The following is a 27,724-nucleotide window of genomic DNA, read 5'->3' as shown; positions in this document are numbered from 1 at the left end:
TAAAGGGCATCCTTGTCTGGTTCCCGTTCTCAAGGGAAATGCTTTCAGGTTCTCTCCATTTAGAGTGATATTGGCTGTTGGCTTGGCATAGATGCCCTTTATTATGTTGAGGAATTTTCCTTCAATTCCTATTTTGGTGAGAGTTTTTATCATAAATGGGTGTTGGACTTTGTCAAATGCCTTTTCTGCATCAATTGATAAGATCATGTGGTTTTTGTCTTTTGTTTTATTTATGTGATGGATTACATTAATGGTTTTTCTAATATTAAACCAGCCTTGCACACCTGGTATAAATCCCACTTGATCAGGGTGAATTATTTTTTTGATATGTTGTTGTATTCTATTGGCTAGAATTTTGTTGAGGATTTTTGCATCTATGTTCATGAGGGATATAGGTCTGTAGTTTTCTTTTTTTGTAATGTCTTTACCTGGTTTTGGTATCAGGGAGATAGTGACTTCATAGAATGAGTTGGGTAGTATTCCGTCATTTTCTATGCCTTGGAATACCTTCAGTAGTAGTGGGGTTAACTCTTCTCTGAAAGTTTGGTAGAACTCTGCAGTGAAGCCATCCGGGCCAGGGCTTTTTTTTGTTGGAAGTTTTTTGATTACCGTTTCAATCTCTTTTTTTTGTTATGGGTCTATTTAGTTGTTCTACTTCTGAATGTGTTAGTTTAGGTAGGTAGTGTTTTTCCAGGAATTCATCCATTTCTTCTAGGTTTGCAAATTTGTTAGAGTACAATTTTTCGTGATAATCTGATATGATTCTTTTAATTTCAGTTGGTTCTGTTGTGATGTGGTCCTTTTCGTTTCTTATTTGGGTTATTTGTTTCCTTTCCTGTATTTCTTTAGTCAGTCTAGCCAATGGTTTATCAATTTTGTTAATTTTTTCAAAGAACCAGCTTTTGGCTTTGTTAATTCTTTCAATTGTTTTTCTGTTCTCTAATTCATTTAGTTCAGCTCTAATTTTTATTATTTGTTTTCTTCTGGTGCCTGATGGATTCTTTTGTTGCTCACTTTCTATTTGTTCAAGTTGTAAGGACAGTTCTCTGATTTTGGCTCTTTCTTCGTTTTGTATGTGTGCATCTATCCATATAAATTGGCCTCTGAGCACTGCTTTTGCTGTGTCCCAGAGGTTTTGATAGGAAGTATTTTCATTCTCGTTGCATTCTATGAATTTCCTTATTCCCTCCTTGATGTCTTCTATAACCCAGTCTTTTTTCAGGAGGGTATTGTTCAGTTTCCAAGTATTTGATTTCTTTTCCCTAGTTTTTCTGTTATTGATTTCTAGTTTTATTGCCTTGTGGTCTGAGAAGATGCTTTGTAATATTTCGATGTTTTGGACTCTGCAAAGGTTTGTTTTATGACCTAATATGTGGTCTATTCTAGAGAATGTTCCATGTGCGCTAGAAAAAAAAGTATACTTTGCAGCAGTTGGGTGGAGAGTTCTGTATAAGTCAATGAGGTCAAGTTGGTTGATTGTTGTAATTAGGTCTTCCGCGTCTCTATTGAGCTTCTTACTGGATGTCCTGTCCTTCTCCGAAAGTGGTGTGTTGAAGTCTCCTACTATAATTGTGGAGGTATCTATCTCGCTTTTCAATTCTGTTAAAATTTGATTTATGTATCTTGCAGGCCTGTCATTGGGTGCATAAATATTTAATATGGTTATGTCTTCCCGATCAATTGTCCCTTTTATCATTATATAGTGTCCTTCTTTATCCTTTGTGGTAGATTTAAGTCTAAAGTCTATTTTGTCAGAAATTAATATTGCTACTCCTCTTCTTTTTTGCTTATTGTTTGCTTGATATATTTTTTTTCCATCCTTTGAGTTTTAGTTTGTTTGTGTCTCTAAGTCTAAGGTGTGTCTCTTGTAGGCAGCATATAGACGGATCATGTTTCTTTATCCAGTCCGAGACTTTCTGTCTCTTTATTGCTGCATTTAGTCTATTTATATTCAGCGTAATTATAGATAAATAAGCCTTTAGTGTTTTCATTTTGATGCCTTTTTATGTGTGTTGTTGACAATTTCATTTTTCCATATACTTTTTTGTGCTGAGACGTTTTTCTTAGTAAATTGTGAAATCCTCATTTTCGTAGTGTTTGCCTTTATGTTAGTTGAGTCGTTACGTTTTTCTTGGCTTTTATCTTGAGTTATGGAGTTGTTATACCTTTTTGTGGTTACCTTATTATTTACCCCTATTTTTCTAACTAAAAACCTAACTTGTATCATTCTATATCGCCTTGTATCACTCTCCATCTGGCAGTTCAATGCCTCCTGTATTTAGTCCCTCTTTTTGATTATTTTGATTTTTAATATATTGACTTCTGTGATTCCCTGTTATGAGTATTTTTGTTTTTTAATTAATCTTAATTTGTTTTTGTGATTTCCCTATTTGAGTTGATATCAGGATGTTCTGTTCTGTGACCTTGTGTTGTGCTGGTATCTGATATTATTGGTTTTCTGACCAAACAATTCCCTTTAGTATTTCTTGTAGCTTTGGTTTAGTTTTTGCAAATTCTCTAAACTTGTGTTTATCTGTAAATATCTTAATTTCGCCTTCATATTTCACAGAGAGTTTTGCTGGATATACCATCCTTGGCTGGCAGTTTTTCTCCTTCAGTGCTCTGTATATGTCGTCCCATTGCCTTCTTGCCTGCATGGTTTCTGCTGAGTAGTCTGAACTTATTCTTATTGATTCTCCCTTGAAGGAAACCTTTCTTTTCTCCCTGGCTGCTTTTAAAATTTTCTGTTTATCTTTGGTTTTGGCGAGTTCGATGATAATATGTCTTGGTGTTTTTCTTTGTGGATCAATCTTAAATGGGGTTCGATGAGCATCTTGGATAGATATCCTTTCATCTTTCATGATGTCAGGGAAGTTTTGTGTCAGGAGTTCTTCTACTATTTTCTCTGTGTTTTCTGTCCTCCCTCCCTGTTCTGGGACTCCAATCACACGCAAGTTATCCTTCTTGATAGAGTCCCACATGATTCTTAGAGTTTCTTCATTTTTTTTAATTCTTTTATCTGATTTTTTTTCAGGTATGTTGGTGTGGATTCCCTGGTCCTCCAGATTTCCCAGTCTGCATTCTAATTGCTTGAGTCTGCTCCTCTGACTTCCTATTGTGTTGTCTAATTCTGTAATTTTATTGTTAATCTTTTGGATTTCTGAATGCTGTCTCTCTATGGATTCTTGCAACTTATTAATTTTTCCAGTATGTTCTTGAATAATCTTTTTGAGTTCTTCAACAGTTTTATCAGTGTGTTCCTTGGCTTTTTCTGCAGTTTGCCTTATTTCGTTTGTGATGTCTTGAAGCATTCTGTAAATTAGTTTTTTATATTCTGTATCTGCTAATTCCAGGATTGTATCTTCATTTGGGAAAGATTTTGATTCTTTTGTTTGGGGGGTTGGAGAAGCTGTCATGGTCTGCTTCTTTATGTGGTTTGTTATCGACTGCTGTCTCCGAGCCATCACTGGGAAACTAGTTTTTCCAGAAAATCCGCTAAAAAAAATGCAGTCAGGTCCCTATCACAATTGCCTTTGGGTTGGTTTTAACTGCCACCTTGTTCCCTGTAAGGATGAAGTCTGAGATTTGGATTATATATGCTTGGCTGTAGCTGGTTCTGTGTTTTTAGTCCAATTAGGGGTGGATTTTTGGTCCCTGGGGTTTTTTTTTTGTTGTTCCTTCTCTCAGGCCAAAAGAGTGGGTTAGGAAAAGACCAAAAGAAAAAGAAAATGGGGTGGGGGGGAAGCAAAGCCGCCACTGAGCCCTTCTCCCTCTGGTTCAGGCAATTCCAATGTTAATGAAGCCACCTGGGAAGGGTGGGGGAGGGATCAGAGAGATAGGAGAGTAGCACCTCAGAATATAGCCAGAGTTGCTTGTCTTGCTTGGAATGACTATTATATCTGAGATTCCCGTGGGGCGTGTCACCTATGTGTGCTGGCTGTGTGGAGATTGCCCCCGGGAGTCTGGCCCTCTGAATCCACCCGCTGCCAGTCTAAATCCTAGCGTGAAGGTTCCCCTGCAGGGACGCTTTACTCCCAGCTCCAAAATCAGTCACTGCCTCCTGGGGACTTCTCGTCCTGCCAGCCGTCACCGCGCTGCCCCCGTGGACCAGCTGGGCCCCCTCCCAGGGTTAGTTCAAGGGAGTGGGGCAGCTCTCCATGCTTGTGCCGTGCCAGCGCCCAGTCAAAATCCCGGTGGGACGGTTCCCCTGCTGGGATGCAAGCTCTCCCAGCTCCAAGACCAGTCACTGCCTCCCGGGGAATTCTCCCACCGGCTGCGTCGTCACGCCACCTGCGCAAACCGGCTGGGCCCCTTCCCGGAGTGAGTTCAGGGGGGTAGGGCTGGGCCCCTTGTTTGCGCCGTCAGCTCCCCTGGGCTCTGCCCTAAATCAGGCACCAAAGGTTACCTAACTGGGACGCTGGCTCCAGGCTCCGAAAACAATCGCTGCTTCCCCTTATTTGTTCGTTTTCTGTCTCTAAATCTGTGTTTGTTGTCAGGGTTCGTATATTGTTATGTACTTGATCGATTCACTTGTTTTTCCGAGTATTTGTTGCAAGAGGGATCTGAGGTAGCGTCTCCCTAGTCCGCCATATTGGCCCCGCCTCCATCGCAGGCTGGAATTTTAAGAGTCTACAGAGACCAACCCTAGCAGATAAGCTTCCCTCAAGCACCATGTCTGTAGCAGTTTTACTGTCAGGTTCCACTTTGTTATTTCCCCTCAGGAGGTACTCAGTCAAGACAAAACCAGGATTATCCGGCTCATCTCAGCATAATCTGCTGTTGAAAATGAACATGGCCTTAAAGGTTTGTAGGTACAATAACCGTGACTTATGACATAGAATTGCTTTTGAAAAATCATATATGAATACAACTTAAAAAGGATTTTCAGTAGATTAATATTTTTTTTATGTGAGCCAGTTTGTGTTTCTTAAATTTAAATTCAATTTAATTTATTAAAGTTAACTCACTCTTGTCTAAGATTTACTGTCTGAAGATTCACCCCCACGTATACTATGAAGCCTCATATGGCTAATTATTTGCAGATATATTTTGCGCACAGGAACCAAATTTCTTTTAATAGTACATTAATGGAATATTACTGCATCAAACCCTACAAAATAAGAGGAATTTCTAAGAAAATATTTTCCTACCCAGCTGTCTCCTGAGAGCAGCCTTAATCTCATTATTCCTGAGACTGTAGATGAGGGGTTTCAACATGGGGATCACCACCATGTAAAACTCAGACACCACCTTCTTCTGGTCAGTAGAGTAGCCGGACTTGGGCATCACATAAATGAATGTAACTGTCCCATAGTACAGAGTGACTGCAGTGAGGTGGGAGGTGCAGGTGGAGAAGGCCTTGTGGCGGCCCTGGGTGGAGGGCATCTTCAGGATGGTGATGAGGATGTAGATGTAGGAGGTGGCTATGATTAACAGTGTGACCATAATAATGGAGCCAGCAGAAAATGAGGGGACCACTGCAGGGATACTGACATCAGAACAGGAAAGTTCAACTAAAGGAGCAAAATCACAGAAAAAATGGTTGACTCGATTAGGTCCACAAAAGAACAAAGAAAAGAAGGAATGGTAAAAGAGGAAGCATTGAGAAAACCACCTACATAAGCCACAGAGAATAACTGATCACAGACTTGCGTGGACATTTTCATTGAATAAAGCAGTGGGTTGCAGATTGCTACAAAGCGATCATAGGCCATGGCAGCCAGAAGAAAGAACTCAACTGTCCCGAAGAAAGCAGCTGATCCATGTTGGATCCCACATCCAAGACAGGTGATTGTATTTGTCTCCACCAGGAAGTTTATAAGCATATTGGGTGTGACAGAGGATGAAAGCCCTATGTCAGTCAAAGCCAAGTGGCTCAGGAAAAAATACATAGGATGATGGAGCTGAGAAGAGATTCTGATCAGAATGATTGTGCTGAGATTGCCATATATGGTCACAAGATAGATACAAAGGATGACCATGAAGAGGACGACCCGAAGAGTAGGATCTTCTGTTAAGGCCAATAAAATGAACCCTGTCACTGCAGTGTGGTTCCCATCCACCAGGTAATCCATGAGACGATGTATCTGGTTTCAAAAAAGATCTGTGATGAAAAAATTGCATTAAAGAAGTTATAAATTTCATGGCTCCATTTTCATTAACACACATATGGAAAGTCATTATAAATAAAGATATTCAAGTCTCATTGCATATTAACATGTAGTGACAAATATATATTTTTCTTTACCTGTTCATATGCAATTATATATATATACACACACACACACACGTATTTTTGTTATTGGCAAAAACACCAGAAAATTCAACATATGATGATTTTCTTTTTTATATTTTTTCCAAAAATGTGTTTAAAGTGGTTTTAAAGCTAAAGAATAAAAAAATAGAAACTGATTAGGATAACAAAAAGAATGGTGGATATAATTCCAAACAAAATACAGGATTGTAATGAAAACTTAAGAAAAAGCTTTGATTAATCACAAGCTTAATAAATGATAAGAAGAGGGCTAAGATTTATATATATATATATATATCTGTATGTATATATATGTGTGTGTGAATATATATATATATATACACATATCCAAAATCAGAACAACGCTTTTGCTATTGAGTCAATTCTGACTCATAGTAACCCTACAGGACAGAGTAAAACTACCTCATGGGGTTTTCAAGCAGTGAGTTTTAGATTTGAACTGCCAACGTTTTGGTTAGCAGCTGCAGCTCTTAACCATTGCACCACCATACATAGTTCCATTTTCTATAAAGTAATAGTAAGTCCTGTCATTATTATTTTGTAGATGAGGAGACCGAGTGAAAGAGATTATGTAACTTGTGCAAGGGTATATAGCAAGTGGGGAGTCAAATTGTGAATGCCAGCGAGTCTGACATTTCTTTAGTAACTATTCTATAAATGAAGTTAAAAAATACTTACCTCAAAATCCAATACAGTTGCCAATAGATGGATATTAGACTATCCTTTAAGGATTTTCACAGCTCATATATAAGAGATTAGTTAGTTAATATATTTTACAATGTCCGTGGGTCACCATGGAGCTTTGGTGGTGCAGTGGCTAAAAGCTAGGCTGCTAACCAAAAGGTTGGCAGCTCAAATATACTGACTGCTTCTCGGTAACCCTATGGGGCAGTTCTACCCTGTCCTATAGGGTCGCCATGAGTCAGAATCACCTCCACAGCAATGGGTTTGCTTTTTGGTTTATTGGTTGAATAAGATCATCTAAAAAGAATAGAGATGCAACTGCTTTTGATACTAGCACCTGAAGGGAATTTCAAATTAGGGATGAATGGAGTCAGCTTTTTTAAATGTATTCAATTTATAAATATTTATAATTAAAATATTATTGTTTTATCAAGTACAGATAGCTCCTGACTTTGACCAGTTTCCTTTCTGAGAAACCCTGTGTAAATTGGTTCTGAGGCAAGTCAAATACTTCCTTTGTTTGTTTTTAGTTTTCATAGCTCTCAACACAGCAGTTTTTTTTTTTTTTTTTTAAATTTTTATTAAGCTTCAAGTGAACATTTACCATTCCAATCAGTCTGTCACATGTAGGTTTACATACTTCTTACTCCCTTCTCCCACTTGCTCTCCCCCTATTGAGTCAGCCCTTACAGTCTCTCGTTTCGTGCCAATTTTACCTTCTTCCCTCTCTCTCTATCTTCCCATCCCCCCTCCAGTCAAGAGTTGCCAACACACTCTCCCGTGTCCACCTGATTTAATTAGCTCACTCTTCATCAGTATCTCTCTCCCCCCCACTGACCAGTCCTTTTCATGCCTGATGATTTGTCTTCGGGGTTGGTTCCTGTCCTGTGCCATCAGAAGTTCTGGGGAGCATTGTCTCTGGGATTCCTCTAGTCGCAATCATACCATTAAGTGTGGTCTTTTAATGAGAATTTGGGGTCTGTATCCCATTGGTCTCCTGCTCCCTCAGGAGTTGTCTCTTGTGCTCCCTGGCAGGGCAGACATCGATTGTGGCCGGGCACCAACTTGTTCTTCTGGTCTCAGGATATTGTAGGTCTCTGGTTCAAGTGGCCCTTTCTGTCTCTTGGGTTCTTAGTTGTCGTGTGACCTTGGTGTTCTTCCTTTGCCTTTGCTCCCGGTGGGTTGAGACCAATTAATGTATTTTAGATGGCTGCTTGTTGGCATTTAGGACCCCAGGTGCCACAATTCAAAGTGGGATGCAGAGTGTTTTCATAATAGAATTGTTTTGCCCATTGATTTAGAAGTCCTCTCAAACCAAGTTCCCCAGACCCCAGCCCCTGCTTCGCTATCCTTTGAAGCTTTCATTGTATCTTGGAAACCTCTTTACTTTTAATCCTGTCCAATTAGGCTGACCTTCCTTGTTTTGAGTGTTGTCTTTCCCTTCACCCAAAGCAGTTCCCATCTACAGATTGATCAATAAAAAGCCCTCTCCCTCCCTCCCTCCCTCCCTCCCTCCCCCCTTTGTAACCACAAAAGTATGTGTTCTTTTCCGTTTTTTCTATTTCTCAAGATCTTATAATAGTGGTCTTATACAATATTTGTCCTTTTGCAACTGACTCATTTCGCTCAGCATAATGCCTTCCAGATTCCTCCATGTTATGAAATGTTTCAGAGATTCGTCACTGTTCTTTATCGATGCGTAGTATTCCATTGTGTGAATATACCACAATTTATTTACCCATTCGTCCGTTGATGGACATCTTGGTTGCTTCCAGCTTTTTGCTATTGTAAACAGAGCTGCAATAAACATGGGTGTGCATATATCTGTTTGTGTGAAGGGTCTTGTATTTTTAGGGTATATTCCGAGGAGTGGGATTTCTGGGTTGTATGGTAGTTCTATTTCTAACTGTTTAAGATAACGCCAGATGGATTTCCAAAGTGGTTGTACCATTTTACAATCCCACCAGCAGTGTATGAGAGTTCCAGTCTCTCCGCAGCCTCTCCAACATTTATTATTTTGTGATTTTTGAATTAATGCCAGTCTAGTTGGTGTCAGATGGAATCTCATCGTAGTTTTAATTTGCATTTCTCTAATGACTAATGATCGAGAGCATTTTCTCATGTATCTGTTGGCTGCCTGAATATCTTCTTTAGTGAAATGTGTGTTCATATCCTTTGCCCACTTCTTGATTGGGTTGTTTGTCTTTTTGTGGTTGAGTTTTGACAGAATCATGTAGATTTTAGAGATCAGGCGCTGGTCTGAGATGTCATAGCTGAATATTCTTTCCCAGTCTGTAGGTGGTCTTTTTACTCTTTTGGTGAAGTCTTTAGATGAGCATAGGTGTTTGATTTTTAGGAGCTCCCAGTTATCGGGTTTCTCTTCATCATTTTTGGTAATGTTTTGTATTCTGTTTATGCCCTGTATTAGCGCTCCTAGGTTAGATCCTATTTTTTCTTCCAAGATTTTTATCGTTTTAGTCTTTATGTTTAGGTCTTTGATCCACTTGGAGTTAGTTTTTGTGCATGGTGTGAGGTATGGGTCCTGTTTCATTCTTTTGCAAATGGATATCCAGGTATGCCAGCACCATTTGTTAAAAAGACTATTATTTCCCCAATTGACTGACACTGGTCCTTTGTCAAATATCAGCTGCTCATACGTGGATGGATTTATATCTGGATTCTCAATTCTGTTCCATTGGTCTATGTGCCTGTTGTTGTACCAGTACCAGGCTGTTTTGACTACTGTAGCTATATAATAGGTTCTGAAATCAGGTAGGGTGAGGCCTCCCACTTTCTTCTTCTTTTTCAGTAATGTTTTGCTTATCCGGGGATTCTTTCCTTTCCATATGAAATTAGTGATTTGTTTCTCTATTCCCTTAAAGTATGACATTGGTATTTGGATTGGAAGTGCGTTGTATGTATAAATGGCTTTTGGTAGAATAGACATTTTTACTATGTTGAGTCTTCCTATCCATGAGCAGGGTATGTTTTTCCATTTAAGCGTGTCCTTTTGAATTTCTTGTAGCAGAGTTTTATAGTTTTCTTTGTATAGGTCTTTTACATCCTTGGTAAGATTTATTCCTAAGTATTTTATCTTCTTGGGGGCTACTGTGAATGGTATTGATTTGGTTATTTCCTCTTCGGTGTTCTTTTTGTTGATGTAGAGGAATCCAAGTGATTTTTGTATGTTTATTTTATATCCTGAGACTCTTCCAAACTCTTCTATTAGTTTCAGTAGTTTTCTGGAGGATTTCTTAGGGTTTTCCATGTATACGATCATGTCATCTGCAAATAGTGATAGCTTTACTTCCTCCTTACCAATCTGAATACCCTTTATTTCTTTGTCTAGCCTAATTGCCCTGGCTAGGACTTCAAGTACGATGTTGAATAAGAGCGGTGATAAAGGGCATCCTTGTCTGGTTCCCGTTCTCAAGGGAAATGCTTTCAGGTTCTCTCCATTTAGAGTGATATTGGCCGTTGGCTTTGCATATATGCCCTTTATTATGTTGAGGAATTTTCCTTCAATTCCTATTTTGGTGAGAGTTTTTATCATAAATGGGTGTTGGACTTTGTCAAATGCCTTTTCTGCATCAATTGATAAGATCATGTGGTTTTTGTCTTTTGTTTTATTTATGTGATGGATTACATTAATGGTTTTTCTGATATTAAACCAGCCTTGCATACCTGGTATAAATCCCACTTGATCAGGGTGAATTATTTTTTTGATGTGTTGTTGGATTCTATTGGCTAGAATTTTATTAAGGATTTTTGCATCTATGTTCATGAGGGATATAGGTCTAAAATTTTCTTTTTTTGTAATGTCTTTACCTGGTTTTGGTATCAGGGAGATGGTAGCTTCATAGAATGAGTTGGGTAGTATTCCGTCTTTTTCTATACTTTGAAATACCTTCAATAGTAATGGTGTTAAGTCTTCTCTGAAGGTTTGGTAGAACTCTGCAGTGAAGCCATCTGGGCCAGGACTTTTTTTTGTTGGGAGTTTTTTGATTACCATTTCAATCTCTTTTTTTGTTATGGGTCTATTTAGTTGTTCTACTTCTGTATGTGTTAGTTTAGGTAAGTAGTGTTGTTCCAAGAATTTATCCATTTCTTCTAGGTTGTCAAATTTGTTAGAGTACAATTTTATGTAGTAATCTGATATGATTCTTTTGATTTCATTTGGTTCTGTTGTGATGTGGTCCTTCTCGTTTCTTATTCGGGTTATTTGTTTCCTTTCCTGTTTTTCTTTAGTCAGTCTAGCCAATGGTTTATCAATTTTGTTAATTTTTTCAAAGAACCAGCTTTTGGCTTTGTTAATCCTTTCAATTGTTTTTCTGTTCTCTAATTCATTTAGTTCAGCTCTAATTTTTATTATTTGTTTTCTTCGGGTGCCTGATGGATTCTTTTGTTGCTCACTTTCTACTTGCTCAAGTTGTCGGGACAGTTCTCTCATTTTGGCTCTTTCTTCTTTTTGTATGTGTGCATTTATCGATATAAATTGGCCTCTGAGCACTGCTTTTGCTGTGTCCCAGAGGTTTTGATAGGAAGTATTTTCATTCTCGTTGCATTCTATGAATTTCCTTATTCCCTCCTTGATGTCTTCTATCACCCAGTCTTTTTTCAGGAGGGTATTGTTCATTTTCCAAGTATTTGATTTCTTTTCCCTAGTTTTTCTGTTATTGATTTCTAGCTTCATTGCCTTGTGGTCTGAGAAGATGCTTTGTAATATTTCGATGTTTTGGATTCTGCAAAGATTTGTTTTATGCCCTAATATGTGGTCTATTCTAGAGAATGTTCCATGTGCGCTAGAAAAAAAAGTATATTTTGCAGCAGTTGGGTGGAGAGTTCTGTATAAGTCAATGAGGTCAAGTTGGTTGATTGTTGTAAGTAGGTCTTCCGTGTCTCTATTGAGCTTCTTACTGGATGTCCTGTCCTTCTCTGAAAGTGGTGTGTTGAAGTCTCCTACTATATATGTGGAGGTGTCTATCTCACTTTTCAATTCTGTTAAAATTTGATTTATGTATCTTGCAGCCCTGTCATTAGGTGCGTAAATATTTAATATGGTTATGTCTTCCTGATCAATTGTCCCTTTTATCATTATATAGTGTCCTTCTTTATCCTTTGTGGCGGATTTAAGTCTAAAGTCTATTTTGTCAGAAATTAATATTGCTACTCCTCTTCTTTTTTGCTTATTGTTTGCTTGATATATTTTTTTCCATCCTTTGAGTTTTAGTTTGTTTGTGTCTCTAAGTCTAAGGTGTGTCTCTTGTAGGCAGCATATAGATGGATCGTGTTTTTTTATCCAGTCCGTGACTCTCTGTCTCTTTATTGGTGCATTTAGTCCATTTACATTCAGCGTAATTATAGATAAGTAAGTTTTTAGTGCTGTCATTTTGATGCCTTTTTATGTGTGTTGTTGGCCATTTCATTTTTCCACATGCTTTTTTGTGCTGAGACGTTTTTCTTAGTAGCTTGTGAGATCCTCATTTTCATAATGTTTAACTTTGTGTTTATTGAGTCGTTACGTTTTTCTTGGCTTTTTTCTTGAGTTATGGAATTGATATTCCTTTTTGTGGTTACCTTTTTATTTACCCCTATTTTTCTAAGTAAAAACCTAACTTGTATCCTTCTATTTCGCCTTGTATCACTCTCCATCTGGCAGTTCAATGCCTCCTATATTTAGTCCCTCTTTTTGATTATTTTGATCGTTTAGCTATTGATTTCCATGATTTCCTGTTGTGTGTATTATTTTGTTTATTTATTTATTTTTTAGAATTAGTCTTAATTTGTTTGTTTTTGTGCTTTCCCTGTTTGAGTTGCGTTGATATCAGGACGTTCTGTTTTGTGACCTTGTATTGTGCTGGTACCTGATATTATTGGTCATCAGGCCAAACAATCTCCTTTAGCATTTCTTGCAGTCTTGGTTTAGTTTTTGCAAATTCTCTAAACTTGTGTTTATCTGTAAATATCTTAATTTCTCCTTCATATTTCAGAGAGAGTTTTGCTGGATATATGATCCTTGGTTGGCAGTTTTTCTCGTTTAGTGCTCTGTATATGTCGTCCCATTCCCTTCTTGCCTGCATGGTTTCTGCTGAGTAGTCTGAACTTATTCTTATTGATTCTCCCTTGAAGGAAACCTTTCTTTTCTCCCTGGCTGCTTTTAAAATTTTCTGTTTGTCTTTGGTTTTGGCAAGTTTGATGATGATATGTCTTGGTGTTTTTCTTTTTGGATCAATCTTAAATGGGGTTCGATGAGCATCTTGGATAGATATCCTTTCTTCTTTCATGATGTCAGGGAAGTTTTGTGTCAGGAGTTCTTCAACTATTTTCTCTGTGTTTTCTGTCCCCCCTCCCTGTTCTGGGACTCCAATCACTCGCAAGTTATCCTTCTTGATAGAGTCCCACATGATTCTTAGGGTTTCTTCATTTTTTTTAATTCTTTTATCTGATTTTTTTCCAGCTATGTTGGTGTTGTTTCCCTGGTCCTCCAGAAGTCCCAGTCTACATTCTAATTGCTCGAGTCTGCTCCTCTGACTTTCTATTGCATTGTCAAATTCTGTAATTTTATTGTTAATCTTTTGGATTTCTACATGCTGTCTCTCTATGGATTCTTGCAACTTGTTAATTTTTCCACTATGTTCTTGAATAATCTTTTTGAGTTCTTCAACAGTTTTATCAGTGTGTTCCTTGGCTTTTTCTGCAGTTATCCTAATTTCATTTGTGATATCTTTAAGCATTCTGTAAATTAGTTTTTTATATTCTGTATCTGATAATTCCAGGATTGTATCTTCATTTGGGAAAGATTTTGATTCTTTTGTTTGGGGTGTTGGAGAAGCTGTCATGGTCTGTTTCTTTATGTGGTTTGATATGGACTGCTGTCTCCGAGCCATCACTGGGAAACTAGATTTTCCAAGTAGTCAGCTAAAAAAAAATGCAGTCAGATCCCTATCTGAATTCTCTCTCTGGCTCCGGGTATTCGGATGTTAATGGGGTCGCCTGGGGAGGGTGGGGGAGGGATCTGAGAGCTAGGAGTGTAGCACCACAGAATATAGAGCTGAACACCACGTTCACGCTCCGCCCCCGTTCGCCAAAATCCGGGCTGGACGGGTCCCTGGCTAGGACACTGCTTTCCTTGATCGGAAACCAGTCCCTTCCTCCTGGGGACTTCCTCCAGTGCGCGGCACCGCTCGTGGGCACTGGGTTGGCGTTTCCCGCACGAACGGGTGGGCCCGCCCCCAGGGTCTATTCAGGCGATTATAATTAGATCCCGCGGTCACGCCCCGCCTGTGCGCGCGCCCAAATCCCAGCGGGATGACTTCCGGGTTGAGACGCTGCTTTCCCTGTTCGGGAACCAGTCACTTCCTCCCCGGGACTTCTCCTTCCGGAGCGCCACACCTCTCGCGCGAACTGGGTTGGCGTCACCTGCACGGCCAGGTGGGCCCGCCCCCTGGGTCAATTCAGGGCGATAAAAATGGACTCCGCGCTCACGCCCCGCCTGCGCGCGCCCAAGCCCCAGCAGGGCGGCACTCTGACTGGGACGCTACTTTCTGCGCTTTGGGACCAATCACTTCCTCCGCACGGCCAGGTGGGCCCGCCCCCTGAGTCAATTCAGGGCAATAAAAATGGACTCCGCGCTCACGGCCCGCTCGTGCGCGCGCCCAAGCCCCAGCAGGGCGGCACTCTGGGACGCTACTTTCTGCGCTTTGGGACCAATCAGTTCCTCCCAGGGACTTCTCCTTCCAGTGTGCCACACCTCTCGCGCAAACTGGGAGGGCGTCACTCGCACGACCAGGTGGTCCCGCCCTCTGGGTCAATTCAGGGTAATAAAAATGGACCCGGCGCTCATGCCCCGCCCGCGCGCGCGCGCGCGCGTGCCCAGATCGCAGCGGAATGGCTCCCCGTCTGGGATGCTGCTTTCCCTGTTTTGAGACCAGACACCTCCGGGGATTTCTCCCTCTGGTGTGCCGTGCCACACGCGCGGACTGGGTGTGCGTCCTCCCGCACGAACGCGTGGGCCCCGCCCTGGGGTCACTCCAGGGAAACACAGCTGACCCCCCCCCCCGCGCGCGCCCCGTCGGCTTCTCGCCTAACTCCCGGCGGACGGAACGGCACCCCCGCTGGGACGCTGTTCTCCCCCCTCTCAGATCAGTCACTGCCTCCCGGGTGTTTCTCCCTCCGGCTGCGCCCCTACGCCGCCCGCGCCAACCTGCTAGGCTTCCTCCCGGGATGGGTTCGGGGGGGAAGGGGTGGGCCCCCTTTCTGTGCCGTCTGCCCCCCTGGGCTCTGCCCCAGATCGAGCTCCGAAGGTCACCTGCCTGGTGCGCTGGCTCCTAGTTCTGAAAACAGTCGCTGTCTGCCCGTATTTGTTCGTCCTCCGTCTCTAAGTCTGTGCTTGTTGTTCAGAGTTCATAGATTGTTATGTATGTGATCGATTCCCTTGTTTTTCCGAGTCTTTGTTGCAAGAGGGATCCGCGGGAGCGTCCACCTAGTCCGCCATCTTGGCCCCCCCTCACAGCAGTGTTTTAAACAGTAAATCATAACATTGAACATCTTTGAGTGAACTTTTGAGAATGATAACATCAGCAAATTATGCAACGTTGTATGTAGTACATGTTATTAACAGTAAGATAAAGAAAAAACAAAAACAGTCCTAAGTGTGGTTCATCTGTAACTCATAAATCGGGGACTACTTATTGTTTGAAATATGCAAAACACTATATGATTGATAATCAGGACATTAGTAAAGTGCATTTATTCACACAAATAATCATTTCCTATGGTAATAATGTTTCCTAATCAGAGCATTGTAGAATAAAATTTTGTTGTCTTCAACATAATACAAATATGCATTGGTCCATGATAATAAAAACCAAAAATCCAAAACCAGTGCCATCAAGTCAATTTCAACTCATAGCGACCCCATAAAACAGAGTAGAACTGCCCCGCAGAGTTTCCAAGGATCGTGTGGCAGATTTGAACTGCCAACCCTTTCGTTAGCAGTCTTAGCACTTAACCATTACACCACCAGTTTTCCTATGATACGTTCTGCGAAATAGGATGTTATGTGATTTGGACGTTATGCTAACGCCATATTAAAAACCTTATGGGAGCCAGCTTCCAGTCATCCTCATCAAAGCTATGGTCACTGCTGTTGCTCCTGGAACTGCAGGCAGAGAGCAATGGAACCGGTGGTGGTAGGATCCAATCCAGGGGAAGTGAGGGAATGAAGAGGGGAGAGGGCAGAGGCGCCCAGCCCCACCCTCTGTTCTGCAAGCCTGAATAGTAGAAGCAACTCAGACCCCCCGCAGCCCCAGCCTCAGCCACTGTATGACAATACTCAAGAGCCCAGCCCAGAGCCATGTCCTCTGATTCACCTTCCTGTATCCCACTTGTTGTCCAGTGCTGCAAGAGTCTGGGTTTGGGATCTTTAAAGCCGTTAAAAAAACAATAATAAAACTCATTTCAGGCAAGTCAATTCCTACTCATAGCAACCCTGTGGAACAGAGTAGAACTGCCCTATTGGTTTTCCAAGGAGCAGCTGGTAGATTTGAACTGCTGATGTTTTGGTTAGCAGTCAGCTCTTAACTACTGGTCCACCAGAGCTCCATTAAAACGATTAAGGGGAAGTAAACGAAAGGAGAGCTGCTTTCTGTTAAAAAAAAAAAAAAAAGGAAACATCGTGGGACCGTGGACTATTTGCTGTCCAATGTTTTAAGCCACACATGCTGTGTATAGCTGAAGAAAGTGTAGCCTAAAAATTTTAAAAGTTTACCCACAATCACCCAGCTAGTGGCTCGGTTTGTTCACATCTCCAAATTTTCTGGCTTTACATTCTGAGCTTTGTCCGCTGTTAAAAGCATTCAGACCCACAAGCAGAGTATGTTTATCTGCCAAGCTATTTACTAACAATAAATACCCAATGCATCTCAGAATCCACTCCATGGCAGTGGGTTTTTTTGTTTTTTTAATGCCTAAATATCTTGTTTAGTTAGTGTCGAATGATCCTATGAGTTTCTGGTCGTATGGAATCCTGGTAACTTGGATTATCCCTTTTTACTTACATGAAACTGACTGTGGAAACAGGAATTCAGCCAAAGATTCTTACTAGCTGGTTGATTGCTTGATTACATTTGCCCTGTTTCCCACCCTTGGCTTGTGAGTACAGACTGCCTTATAAAGTGATGTGTTCTCAGATGGTAAATGAAAATCAGCAGTTCAGATTCATTCACACACACACACACACACAAAAGAACTCACTCATCTTTAGTAACAATTCTGAAGCCACTATGGTTACATTATCATTTATTATTCTTTTCCTTTAGAATAAATCTCTGAAGATTCTAGAGATTCAGCTGTGAATTCAGAAGTGCCATGGAGCATTACCACGTCCTGGAGCGTACACTGAGCACTTGCGGTCCTCACAGGATTCTGCAAATTCTCACGTGGTCAATGTATTCTTTTGCTTCTCCATAGATGTTCATGCACAGGTCTATAAATTTGTTTAATAATTATTGAGGAGTATAATATAAATTGTCTCAGGGTTTCTATGAGTCTGAATCGACTCTATGGGAACTGGTTTGGTTTTGGTTTTCTACCTAAATATTGGTTCCATGTTTACTTTGATATTTCTGATTAAGGGATAAAACCAAAAACCCAAACCCAGTGCTGTTGAGTTGATTCTGACTCATAGCAGCCAGCCCTATAGGACAGAGCAGAACTGCCCCATAGAGTTTCCAAGGAGCACCTGGCAGATTCACACTGCCGACCCTTTGGTTAGCAGCCGTAGCACTTAACCACTACACCACCAGGGTTTCTGATTAAGGGATACTCAGTGCTAAACCTCAGATATAAAAATGTAAGCTTAGCTTTTTCTGTTCTGTGTTGTCCATTGATGAAAATTTGTCCTGATATTTATAAGACAAGTCATTGAAGTACCTTGGGGAACATGAGGTGGAACTTTATGCAAAGTTGAATTTTAAATAACAAGAACTTTTAAGACATGTACGATAATTATTATACCAAAAGTTAGAAAATACACATCTTGAAAATTGTATAGATAGGTAACTTGTAAAAAGAGGTTTGGAGGAATTCCAGATAAGAAATAGTCTTTCAGTCGCTGTCAATGCCTCAAAGGGTTGCCTTCTGAGGAGTAATTTACAGTATAGGAAAGATAAAGAAAAAAAAAAACAAAAAACAGTTACTATCGAGTCAATTCTGACTCACACCAAACATATAGGACAGAGTGGAACTGACCCATGGAGTTTCCAAGGAGCAACTGGTGGATTTGAACTGCTGACCTTTATGGTTAACAGCCATAGCACTTAACCACTACACCACCAGGGTTTCCATAGGAAGGGTAGTCATGGTAAACAGGTATTGTCGATCTGAAGATAAAAATCTTAATTCTCTTGCTAATCCTAATTTTAGAAAGTCTTATTTCCCTCCCGAAAGAATGAGTGGAGTAGGGTTTTCCTCCAACAAAGTAAGAACCAACATTCATTCAGAGCTTATTTTGTGCTAAGAACTATGCTTAACATTTTACATAAGTTCAAATTCTCACAAGAATTTCGTGAGGTTACCTACTTCTATTATCCTTATTTTTCACATGAGATGCCTGAGAATGAGGAGTTTAAGCAACTTGTGCTAATGGGAGAAATACGTTTATTCTTGATATTAATACAACACAGGAATTTCAAATTAGGGAATAGTCACCTTTTGTAAATTTATTAAATATTTGTAGTTAAAATATTACTTTATGAAGGAGTGTGAAATATCAATCTAATCACCATACAAAATACTATATGACTGATACCAAGATGTAATTAAAGTACAATTATTCAAAAAATAAAATCCTTTTCTACTGTAACAATGTTTCTAATTGGAGTATTATAGAATGATATATTATTTTTGACATAATATACTGTTGAATCAAGTATAACCTCACAAATTAAGAAGTTTAGTGAGGATCACTCACCTAATGGCCAGGTTGACCCCCATTTGCAAATTTTCTGGCTTTTTATCCCGGGCTTTGTCCATTATGTCTCCTTTACTGTGATCCTAGAGCACTGAGACCCACAAATAAAGTAAATCTTTCTGCAAAGATGTTTAAAATAAATCCCCAAAGAATATAGAAGCTAATGAATATATTAGCATTGTGAATGTCACGTGTAGATAGTGTTAAAGATTATATGAGTTTCTAGAGTTACGTACGGGTGGATAAATAAGGAGTCCTGGTCATTTGAATTAAGCTCATTTTTTCACTCTAGCCTGACTGGAAACCTAAGTGAATTCAAACTTACTTGCTAGCTGACTGCTTGATTACATCTGCCAGGTTACCCAACTATGGCCTGTGAGCACAGACACAATCTTAGAGAGCAAAGTGTTCTCAACGGTAAACTATAAACAATGTGTCAGTTTCACTCCAAAACCACACACCCAGTGCCATCGAGTCGATCCCAACTCGTAGCGACCCTATAGGACAGAGTGGAACTTCCCCATAGAGTTTCCAAGGAGCCCCGGGTGGATTTGAACTGCCAGCCCTTTGGTTAGCAGCCGTAGCACCTAACCACAATGCCACCAGGGTTTCCCCTCAGTTTCACTCACAGATGCTGAAATCTTACCTCTTGAAATCATTCATTCATCTTTCGGTAATAAATCCAAAGTCACTGTATTTATACAGCAGCCACGCTATCTTTCTAGCTCTGTATTATTGTTTGCCTTTGGGGATCAATCTCTGAAGATTCAAATGTGAATTCAAAAGCGGCAAAGATCATCATCACGTTCTCCAGGGGAAACTGAGCAGTTCGAATGCCGCAGGCCAACCAGCCTTAGGGTTCTGTCGGTTCCCAAGCGGCCTGTTTATGTTTTTATTTTTGTTTCTATGTAGGTGTTGGTGCACTTTCATTTGTCAATTATTGGTATATAATAAGATAAATTTCTCATAACTAAATATTAGTTTTTAATTTACTTTGATGTTTAATCTTAAGGCAGACTAAAGTTCACATATAAAAAAGGTAACGTTATGTTCATTCATTCAGCTTGTTCAATTTGTAAGTATTTGGAACTGAGAATAAGAAAGTCTGTTTGATACCTTGGGGAATATGAGGTAGAACACCATGTGAAGTTGAATTTTTTATAACAAAATTATTTAAGACATGTACGTATTTTTCCTAGAAAAAGTTTTTAAAATAAGTACCTTAAAAATTGTATAGATTGAGAACTCTGAAGTAAAAAAGTTATGCATGATTTCCAAATAAGACAGTCTCTTACTCTACATGCCTCAAAGAGATGACTACTAGTTTCTGGCTTATGTGACCAGGGAGAAGAAGGTAGAAGCTAGTATCTTCAACCCAAAGACTCAATGTAATTCTCTAGCAAATCCTCAATTTATAAAGTCCACCTGATGCTCCCCAAGGCGGAAGTGGGAAAGTGGCTCATAAGAAGAATAATGGCCCAGCACCCCATTCTACACAAATACTAATAAGCAAGTAGACAGCAACTAACAACAAGGACTAATGACTTTGAGCATCTTTTCGTGTATTTTTAAGCCATTTGAAAGTCCTCTTCAGTGATCCTTTTGCTGTCAAAATGGTAATCCATCATTAAGAAGTACATGCTGGAGCTGTGCCCCTATATTTTCTTGTAAGAATTTTATGGTTTCATATTTTGGTTCTTCATCTATTTTATTTTATTTTTTATATACTATGAGGCGTGGACTCTGATTCATCTCCTGCACATGGAAATCCAATTTTTACAGCACAATTCATTGAAGAGACTTCTTTCCCTACTAAATAGGTTAACCCCCTTGTCAAAAATCAGTTGATCACAGATGTATGATTTTATTTCTGGTCTCTCAATGATATTCCGTTGGTCTATTTGTCTATTATTTTACCAGTCCCAGGTTGTTTTAATTACTGTGGCTTTATAGTATGTTTTGAAATCAGGAAGCCCGAGTCCTCCAACTTCATTCTTCTTCAAGATTGCTTTAGCTATTTGGGGTTCCTTCTCCTTCCGTATAAATTTGAGAATTGGTTTTCCATTTCTGCAAAAAAAAAAAAAAAAAGGCTGTTAGAATTTTGATGGGGATTGCATTGAATTTGTAGAAATTTGGGGTATTACTGACAGCTATGTTAAGCCTTCCAATTCATGAACATAGAATGTCCTTTCATTTATTAAGGTCTTCTTTAATTTCTTTTAGTAATGTCTTACAGGATTTTATGTACAAGTCTTTCACCTTCTGCAATGACATAGCAATGGTGTCGGACCTTGTCCAAATTCAGGGAGAATGAGAATCACCATCAGAACAAAGCTGATTCATATGAGGCTGAGGTTAGACGTACTTCCACTCTTCAAAGTTTTTACTAATTCTGACAGCAGCTCTCCTCCCCACTGCACTCTGTACTTCTTTGCTGGGTTCGATAATTTGTTGCAACAGCCACACACAACTCACAGGCCATACTCACAGTTACATGGTTTATTAAGGAAGTAACATGGGATCAGGATGAACTTGGAAGTGTCGTGGTAAAGCACCAGATTTATACTCTGCTAGTGGAATTGATTAGTGGAATTGACTCAATAGCAATGGGTTTTTTTTTTTTTTTAAGAAATCAAAACAGAGCTTTATTGAAGGAAAAATCATTTCACGGAACAGGCAGAATCACAAGCACCCAGGCAAGATTGTGTGGTGTGTTCCAAACTGTAGGGAGAATGGTGAGGTTTTATCAAGTGGAGCAAACAAATGACTGCAGATGGGGATGGGGGAGATTACATGACAAAAAATTACAAGGAGTTTCTTAAGCTACAAGCTTTCCTAACATTAATCTCTAACATCTCTAACATATCTGACCAAGACATTCTTCTTATAATTATTAAGTCTATTTGTTACATTCTGAGATTGTTACATCCTTAGGTTTGTTTAACAAGGCATTCTGTGGGAATAATTTTAGTTACAGCTGTATGCCTGTCTTTTCCCCCATATTAAGGTAACAGGCTTATGACTTTACCTAGTTATGGGTTTAAAAAGAGCAGAAGATTCCAGTGAGTGACTATGTAGTTTAAGACTTGGTTAAATGACATTTACCTCATCTTGGTTACACAGTTATAAGACAGTTACGTTTTAACATTATCAAGTCTAATCCTATTTCCTAATCTCCATGGACATGCTTGCGATAGGCATTGTTTTAAGAACAAGCTGAATATAAAAAAAAAAAAAAGTTCCTAATAAACACCTTCAACAAACAATTCCTCGTCTGAGCCAGAAATCCTGCCATTGCTCCCTTTGTGTTCCAAGCAGTTAAATTTTGACAAAAAGGCTGAATTTTCTCTTTAGATCAGTAGAAGTGAAGATTTTAATTTAATTAATATTGGAGTTTAAATTTAGGCTTGAAGTCGTCCGTTTCAGTTATGCCCGTACGTTAGTTTTAAGGTTTAAAGTCCACATACAGAGAAGTAACAGAAATAACTCAGGATATAGCTCTTTAATCAGGACAGTTTCTGCTCAGCTGCTGATGCCAGGCCCCTACTGTCAGGGCTTGGGTCTGGCCTCTATCTCTGCCCTGCTGGCTGGCCTCTGTCCGCACACCCCCACCTCCACTCCCCCGGGCCTGGACTGTGCCTCTGCTTAGGCCTGTCCTGGAACTTATTAACTCCACCAATAAGTGCCTGGATGCACCCCACAACAGCAGCAAGCCTCCTACCTGAAGGCCCTCATTTCCCTTGTTCCATAGGTCAGCAAGTGCACTGTAGCCACCTCACTCCTTGAGCCAGGAAGCCCACCATGCCGTCTCATGCTGCTCTTCAGTGTTATAGCTCTTTCTGGCTCCCGAGTCTAGGAGGTTCTCAGCACAGGAACCCCAGGTCCAAAAGACACACTCTAGGCTCTTCTTGATGGTAGTGAGGTATCCCTGCAACCTCTATGGGATGGATGTTTATATAGGCAAGTGGCTCAATCTTATTGGACACATTTTATACACCCTCTTTGCATAAAAACTGACCAATCCCCTCACCGGACTAAACTGACCAATCCCCTCTCAAGTGACTCTATCTATTTGCATAACTGATATTTTCTACTGGCAGCGACTCGCTTCTTCCTTGGGTAACTATAACAACTCCTTAGGGCCCAGGAAAAAAATCTCCCAAGCTGATTTCTTCCTTTCTCTCTCTTTTATACAGAAGCAAGGCAAAAGACTACACAAAGAAACTCATTTCCCTTACATTCCTTATCTTGTTTGGTGTTTTTATCATGAAAGGGTGTTGAATTTTGTGGAATGCCTTTTTTTATATTGATTGAGGTGAACAAGTGGTCCTTTCCTTTGTTCTATTAGTTTGCTGTATTACATTGGTTGATTTTCTAATGTTGAACCACTCTTGCATTCCTGGGATAAATCTCAGTTGATCACGGTGTATAATCCTTTAATATCTTTTTTTAATTTGGTTTGCTAATATTTAGTTGAGTTGATTGTATTTATTTTTAAGTTTCTTTTATTTCTTGAAACTTAGCAGTATTATACTCTGTTAATTCCCTTATCTTAGTGATTCCGTTTCTGTGGTCTGTTCTTCCTTCTGGTTCCCATGTTTAGTCTCCTGTTTTCTTTTGTGCTGGGCATTAGTTTTCACTCTTTGATGGTCGTAATTATTGGCAGGCAAAATAAAGACTTGGAATGAAGACCTTTCTCCAGATAGGATGTTCATGTCTTTATTAGAGTCACCTTGTCTGAGAACAACTTAACCCAAGTTCTAGGCTTCACTTTCCCTAGATTTCCGGGCATGCTAATCTGTACAACGGCTTGTTTACTTCAGGTTTCTCCTGACCATTATGGTGTATATAAAAAATAAGTTGTATGAATTAGACTTCTCACCTGGAGATGCCCTAGGCTTTGACTTCTGCCTCTTTCACTCCAAAAGAACACTAAATCCACAGTCCCAGTTCTTAGATTTTTCTTCTACTTGTCAAATCTCCTCATTGAAAAAGCATTTTTGAGTGCTGAGGTCACGTCTCTGTGTATTCACAGTTTATCTGGGTTCTCAGTTATTATCCTGTAAGCTCTAATGTGATTTTATGATGTATTTAATATTTCATCAAGCTTTACTTAGTTTGTGTTTATCACGAGTGTTGATTAAAATTACGAACTCTGCCCTTGTTGGAACAGAAGCCTCAAAGGTCAATTGTATGTCTCTACGGAGGCAGCAACACATCTGGCATGAAGTGTCTTCACCTATTTCGGTCCTTTGTTCAGATGTTACCTACTCAGCGAGGTCTACACTGATATGTCAGTCTCCCTTACTCTGATTTGCTTTTTCTTTCTCCCCAGCACTCTCCAACTTCTAACGGTCCATATCACATATTTGTTAATTTTGTGGTGTGTCTCCACTGCAAGAAGATTATTTCTAGGAAGTCAGACACCTTTGTTTGTTACTTATACTTCCAATAGCCTACATAGTACCAGGTACATTAGAAGCACTCAGTATAAATTTGTTGAATGAATGAAATGATTAATGCCCGGTGATGATTAGTTTTATGTCAACATGAACAGGCTGTGGCGCCCCGTTTTTGGGACAAACACTAGTCCAGATGTTGCTATAAAGCTATTCACATGTGATTACCATTAAATCAATTAACCTGAAATTAAGCAGATTACCCTCCATACTGTGGATGCATTTCATCCAAACTGTTGGAAGCCTTACGAGTAAACTATGGTTTTCTGAAGCAGAAGGATTCAGCTTTAACACTGTAAATAGACATTGCTGGAATTTCCAGCCTTTTACCTGACATTTTGGACTTCCTAGCCTGCTTAATCCTCTGAGCCAATTTCTCAAAATCAATCTCTCTTTCCAAGGTGGTGCAGTGGTTAAGCACTTGTTACTAATCAAAAGGCTGGCAGTTCAAGGTCACCAGCCAGCAAGCAGGAGAAAGATGTGGCAGTCCGGTTCAATAAAGATTACTGCCCTTGGAAAGTATGGGGCTCTTCAGTTGAAATTGACTGGACTACAAAAAGGTTATTTACATATATTTCTGGCCCTAGGTGGTGCAAACAGTTTGCTTTTGGCTACTAACCTAAAGGTTGACAGCTGTAACCCACCCAACAGTGCTGTGGATGAAAGACCTGGCAATCTGCTTCCATAAAGATTACAGCCAAGAAAATCATATGGAGCACTTGTAGTCTATAACACATGGCATCACCATGTGTCTCAATCGACTGAGAGCAACAGCTTTAGCTCCCATAATCGTGTGAGCCAATTACTTTAGAAAAATCCGCCTCTTTTTTTTTTTTTTTTTCTCTATTTAGCTGGGTTCACGACAAGAGCTGCTTAAAATGACCAAACCTGCAATTGCTGGAACAGAAGACTCAAAGTTCTGTTCTCTCATTTTCTCTCTCTACTGGTTCTGTTTCTCTAGAGAACCCTGAATAAGACAGGCCCTGTGTTTCTGTTTAAAAAAGAGGAAATTTGTATCTGAATCCTTAAGTGGGAACAGGAAACACAAATAAAGGTAGCAGTCATCAGCATATAGAGGTGAATTTAGCCTGTCCAGAGGTCACTATTTCCTCTGAGAAACAGTCTAGTCCCATGCAGTTTTATGAGCAGGATGTGGGCCTGATCATAAATTCCTCCAAGAGTTTCTTCCTCATAGATTCAATGTCACCAGTTTGCCGGATTCTCCTAGAAATCCTTTTTTGCTTTTGCTCTGCTCAGTCCCTAATGAGTTTGGGAACAGTATTTATTCCCTCAGAGGAAGTCATCTCTTCTGATCTGATTGAGCAATTCACAGGTTACTCAGGGTGGTCTCATCCTCTTAGTCTCTGGGGAACTCTTATATCCAAGGCCAGAGTCAGAACCCAGAAACACAGGCTGGAATTTTAAGAATCCATATCGACCAACCCCAGCAGATAAGCTTCCTCCAAGCACCATGCCTATAGGAATTTTACTGTCTGGTTCACTGTGTTATTTCCCCTCAAAAGGTACTCAGTCAAGGCAAAGGTAGTATTATCAGGCTTATCTCAGCATAATCTGCTGTTGAAAATGAACACAGCCTTAAAGGTTTAGACGTAGAATAACCTTTACTTCTGACATAGAATTGCTTTTGAAAGATGATATAAGAATAAAATTAAAAAGGATTTTCAGCACATTAAGATTTTGTTCATGTGGACCAATTTGTGTTTCTTAAGTCTAAATTTAATTAATTAAAGTTAACTTATTATTGTCTCTGATGTACTATCTGAAGATCCAGCCCTACATATACTATGAAGTTCCATACAGGCTAATTATGTACAGATATATTTTGCTCTTCGGAACAAAATTTCTTTTAATATTATGTTAATGGTATATTATTGCATCAAACCTTCCAAAAAAGAGGATTGTTAAGAAATTATTTTTCTACCAAGCTGTCTCTTGAGAGCAGCCTTCATCTCATTATTCCTGAGACTGTAGATGAGGGGGTTCAACACGGGGATCACCACCATGTAGAACACAGACACCACCTTGTTCTGGTCAGTAGAGTAGCTGGATTTGGGCATGACATAAATGAATGTAATGGTTCCATAGTACAGAGTGACTGCAGTGAGGTGCGAGGTACATGTGGAAAAGGCCTTGTGGCGGCCCTCAGTGGAGTGCATCTTCAGGATGGTGATGAGGATGTAGACGTAGGAGATGGCTATGACAAACACTGTGACCACAATGATAGATCCAGCAGAAAATGAGAGGACCACTGCAGGAATACTGACATCAGAACAGGAAAGTTTAACTAAAGGAGCAAAATCACAGAAAAAATGATTGACTTGATTTGGTCCACAGAAGAATAAAGAAAAGAAGAAAATGGTAAAGGAGGAAGCATTAAGAAAACCACCTAAATAAGACACAGATCATAACTGATCACAGACAAGTGTGGACATTTTAGTTGAATAAAGCAGTGGGTTGCAGATTGCTACAAAGCGATCACAGGCCATGGCAGCCAGAAGAAAGCACTCAATTGGCCCAAAGAAAGCACCTGATCCAAGTTGGATCGCACATCCAAGATAGGAGATTGTATTTGTCTCCACCAGGAAGTTTACAAGCATATTGGGTGTGACGGAGGATGAAAGCCCTATGTCAGCCAAAGCCAAGTGGCTCAGGAAAACATACATAGGATGATGGAGCTGAGAAGAGATTCTGATAAGGATGATTGTGCTGAGATTGCCAGATATGGTCACCAGATAGATGCACAGGATGACCATGAAGAGGGTGACCCGAAGGGTAGGATCTTCTGTTAAGCCCAATAAAATGAACCCTGTCACTGCAGTGTGGTTTCCAACCACCAGGGAATCCATGAGACAATGTAGCTGGCATAAAAAAGATCTGTGATGAAAAAATTGCATTCAAAAAGTTAAAAATTTCATGGCTTCATTTTGATTAATACACATATGGAAAGTCATCATAAATAAAGATATCGTTCAAGTGTTCATTGCATATTAGCATGTAATGACAAATATATATTTGTCATCATATGTCGATATTCAATTATATATATATATTTATCAACAAAAACATCAGAAAATTCAACATATGATTTTCCTTTTTATATTCTATTTTTCCAAAGATGCAGTTAAAGTGGTTTTAAAGCTGGAGAATAAAAAAAGAAACTGATTAGAATAACAAAAAGGAATGCTGAGTGTAATACCAAGAAAAATATACATTTTTAATGAAAATTTGAGAAAAAGCTATAATTTATTATAATCTTAGTAAATTATAAGAATAGGGCTAAAAATATATTTATATCTGAAAACAACTCCTTTGCTA

General features: G+C 39.7%; 1 protein-coding gene and 1 pseudogene across 1 annotated transcript; both read right to left on the bottom strand.

The window, feature by feature from the left end:
* Positions 1-5,130: 5,130 nt before the first annotated feature.
* On the bottom strand, positions 5,131-6,074 carry LOC100676866 (olfactory receptor 5P76-like). The gene is made up of 2 exons (XM_064289474.1): positions 5,615-6,074; positions 5,131-5,513 (listed from the first exon to the last, which is right to left on the bottom strand). Exons 1-2 carry the CDS (start codon positions 6,072-6,074, stop codon positions 5,131-5,133), a joined length of 843 nt encoding a protein of 280 aa, XP_064145544.1.
* Positions 6,075-26,310: 20,236 nt separating this feature from the next.
* On the bottom strand, positions 26,311-27,256 carry LOC100674240 (olfactory receptor 5P76-like; annotated as a pseudogene).
* Between the last annotated feature and the right edge of the window lie 468 nt (positions 27,257-27,724).

This window comes from Loxodonta africana, chromosome 7, assembly GCF_030014295.1.
Source record: "Loxodonta africana isolate mLoxAfr1 chromosome 7, mLoxAfr1.hap2, whole genome shotgun sequence".
Taxonomy (NCBI): Eukaryota; Metazoa; Chordata; class Mammalia; order Proboscidea; family Elephantidae; genus Loxodonta; species Loxodonta africana.
This window is presented reverse-complemented; position numbering and strand designations above follow the sequence as displayed.

What these genes read in the sequence shown, in the direction of transcription:
- LOC100676866 (XM_064289474.1), bottom strand. Translation starts at nt 6,074, where the DNA reads ATGGATTACCTGGTGGATGGGAACCACACTGCAGTGACAGGGTTCATT. An exon ending in ATTCTCTGTGGCTTATGTAG is followed by an intron (nt 5,514 to 5,614) that starts GTGGTTTTCTCA and finishes TTGCTCCTTTAG; the next exon opens with TTGAACTTTCCTGTTCTGAT.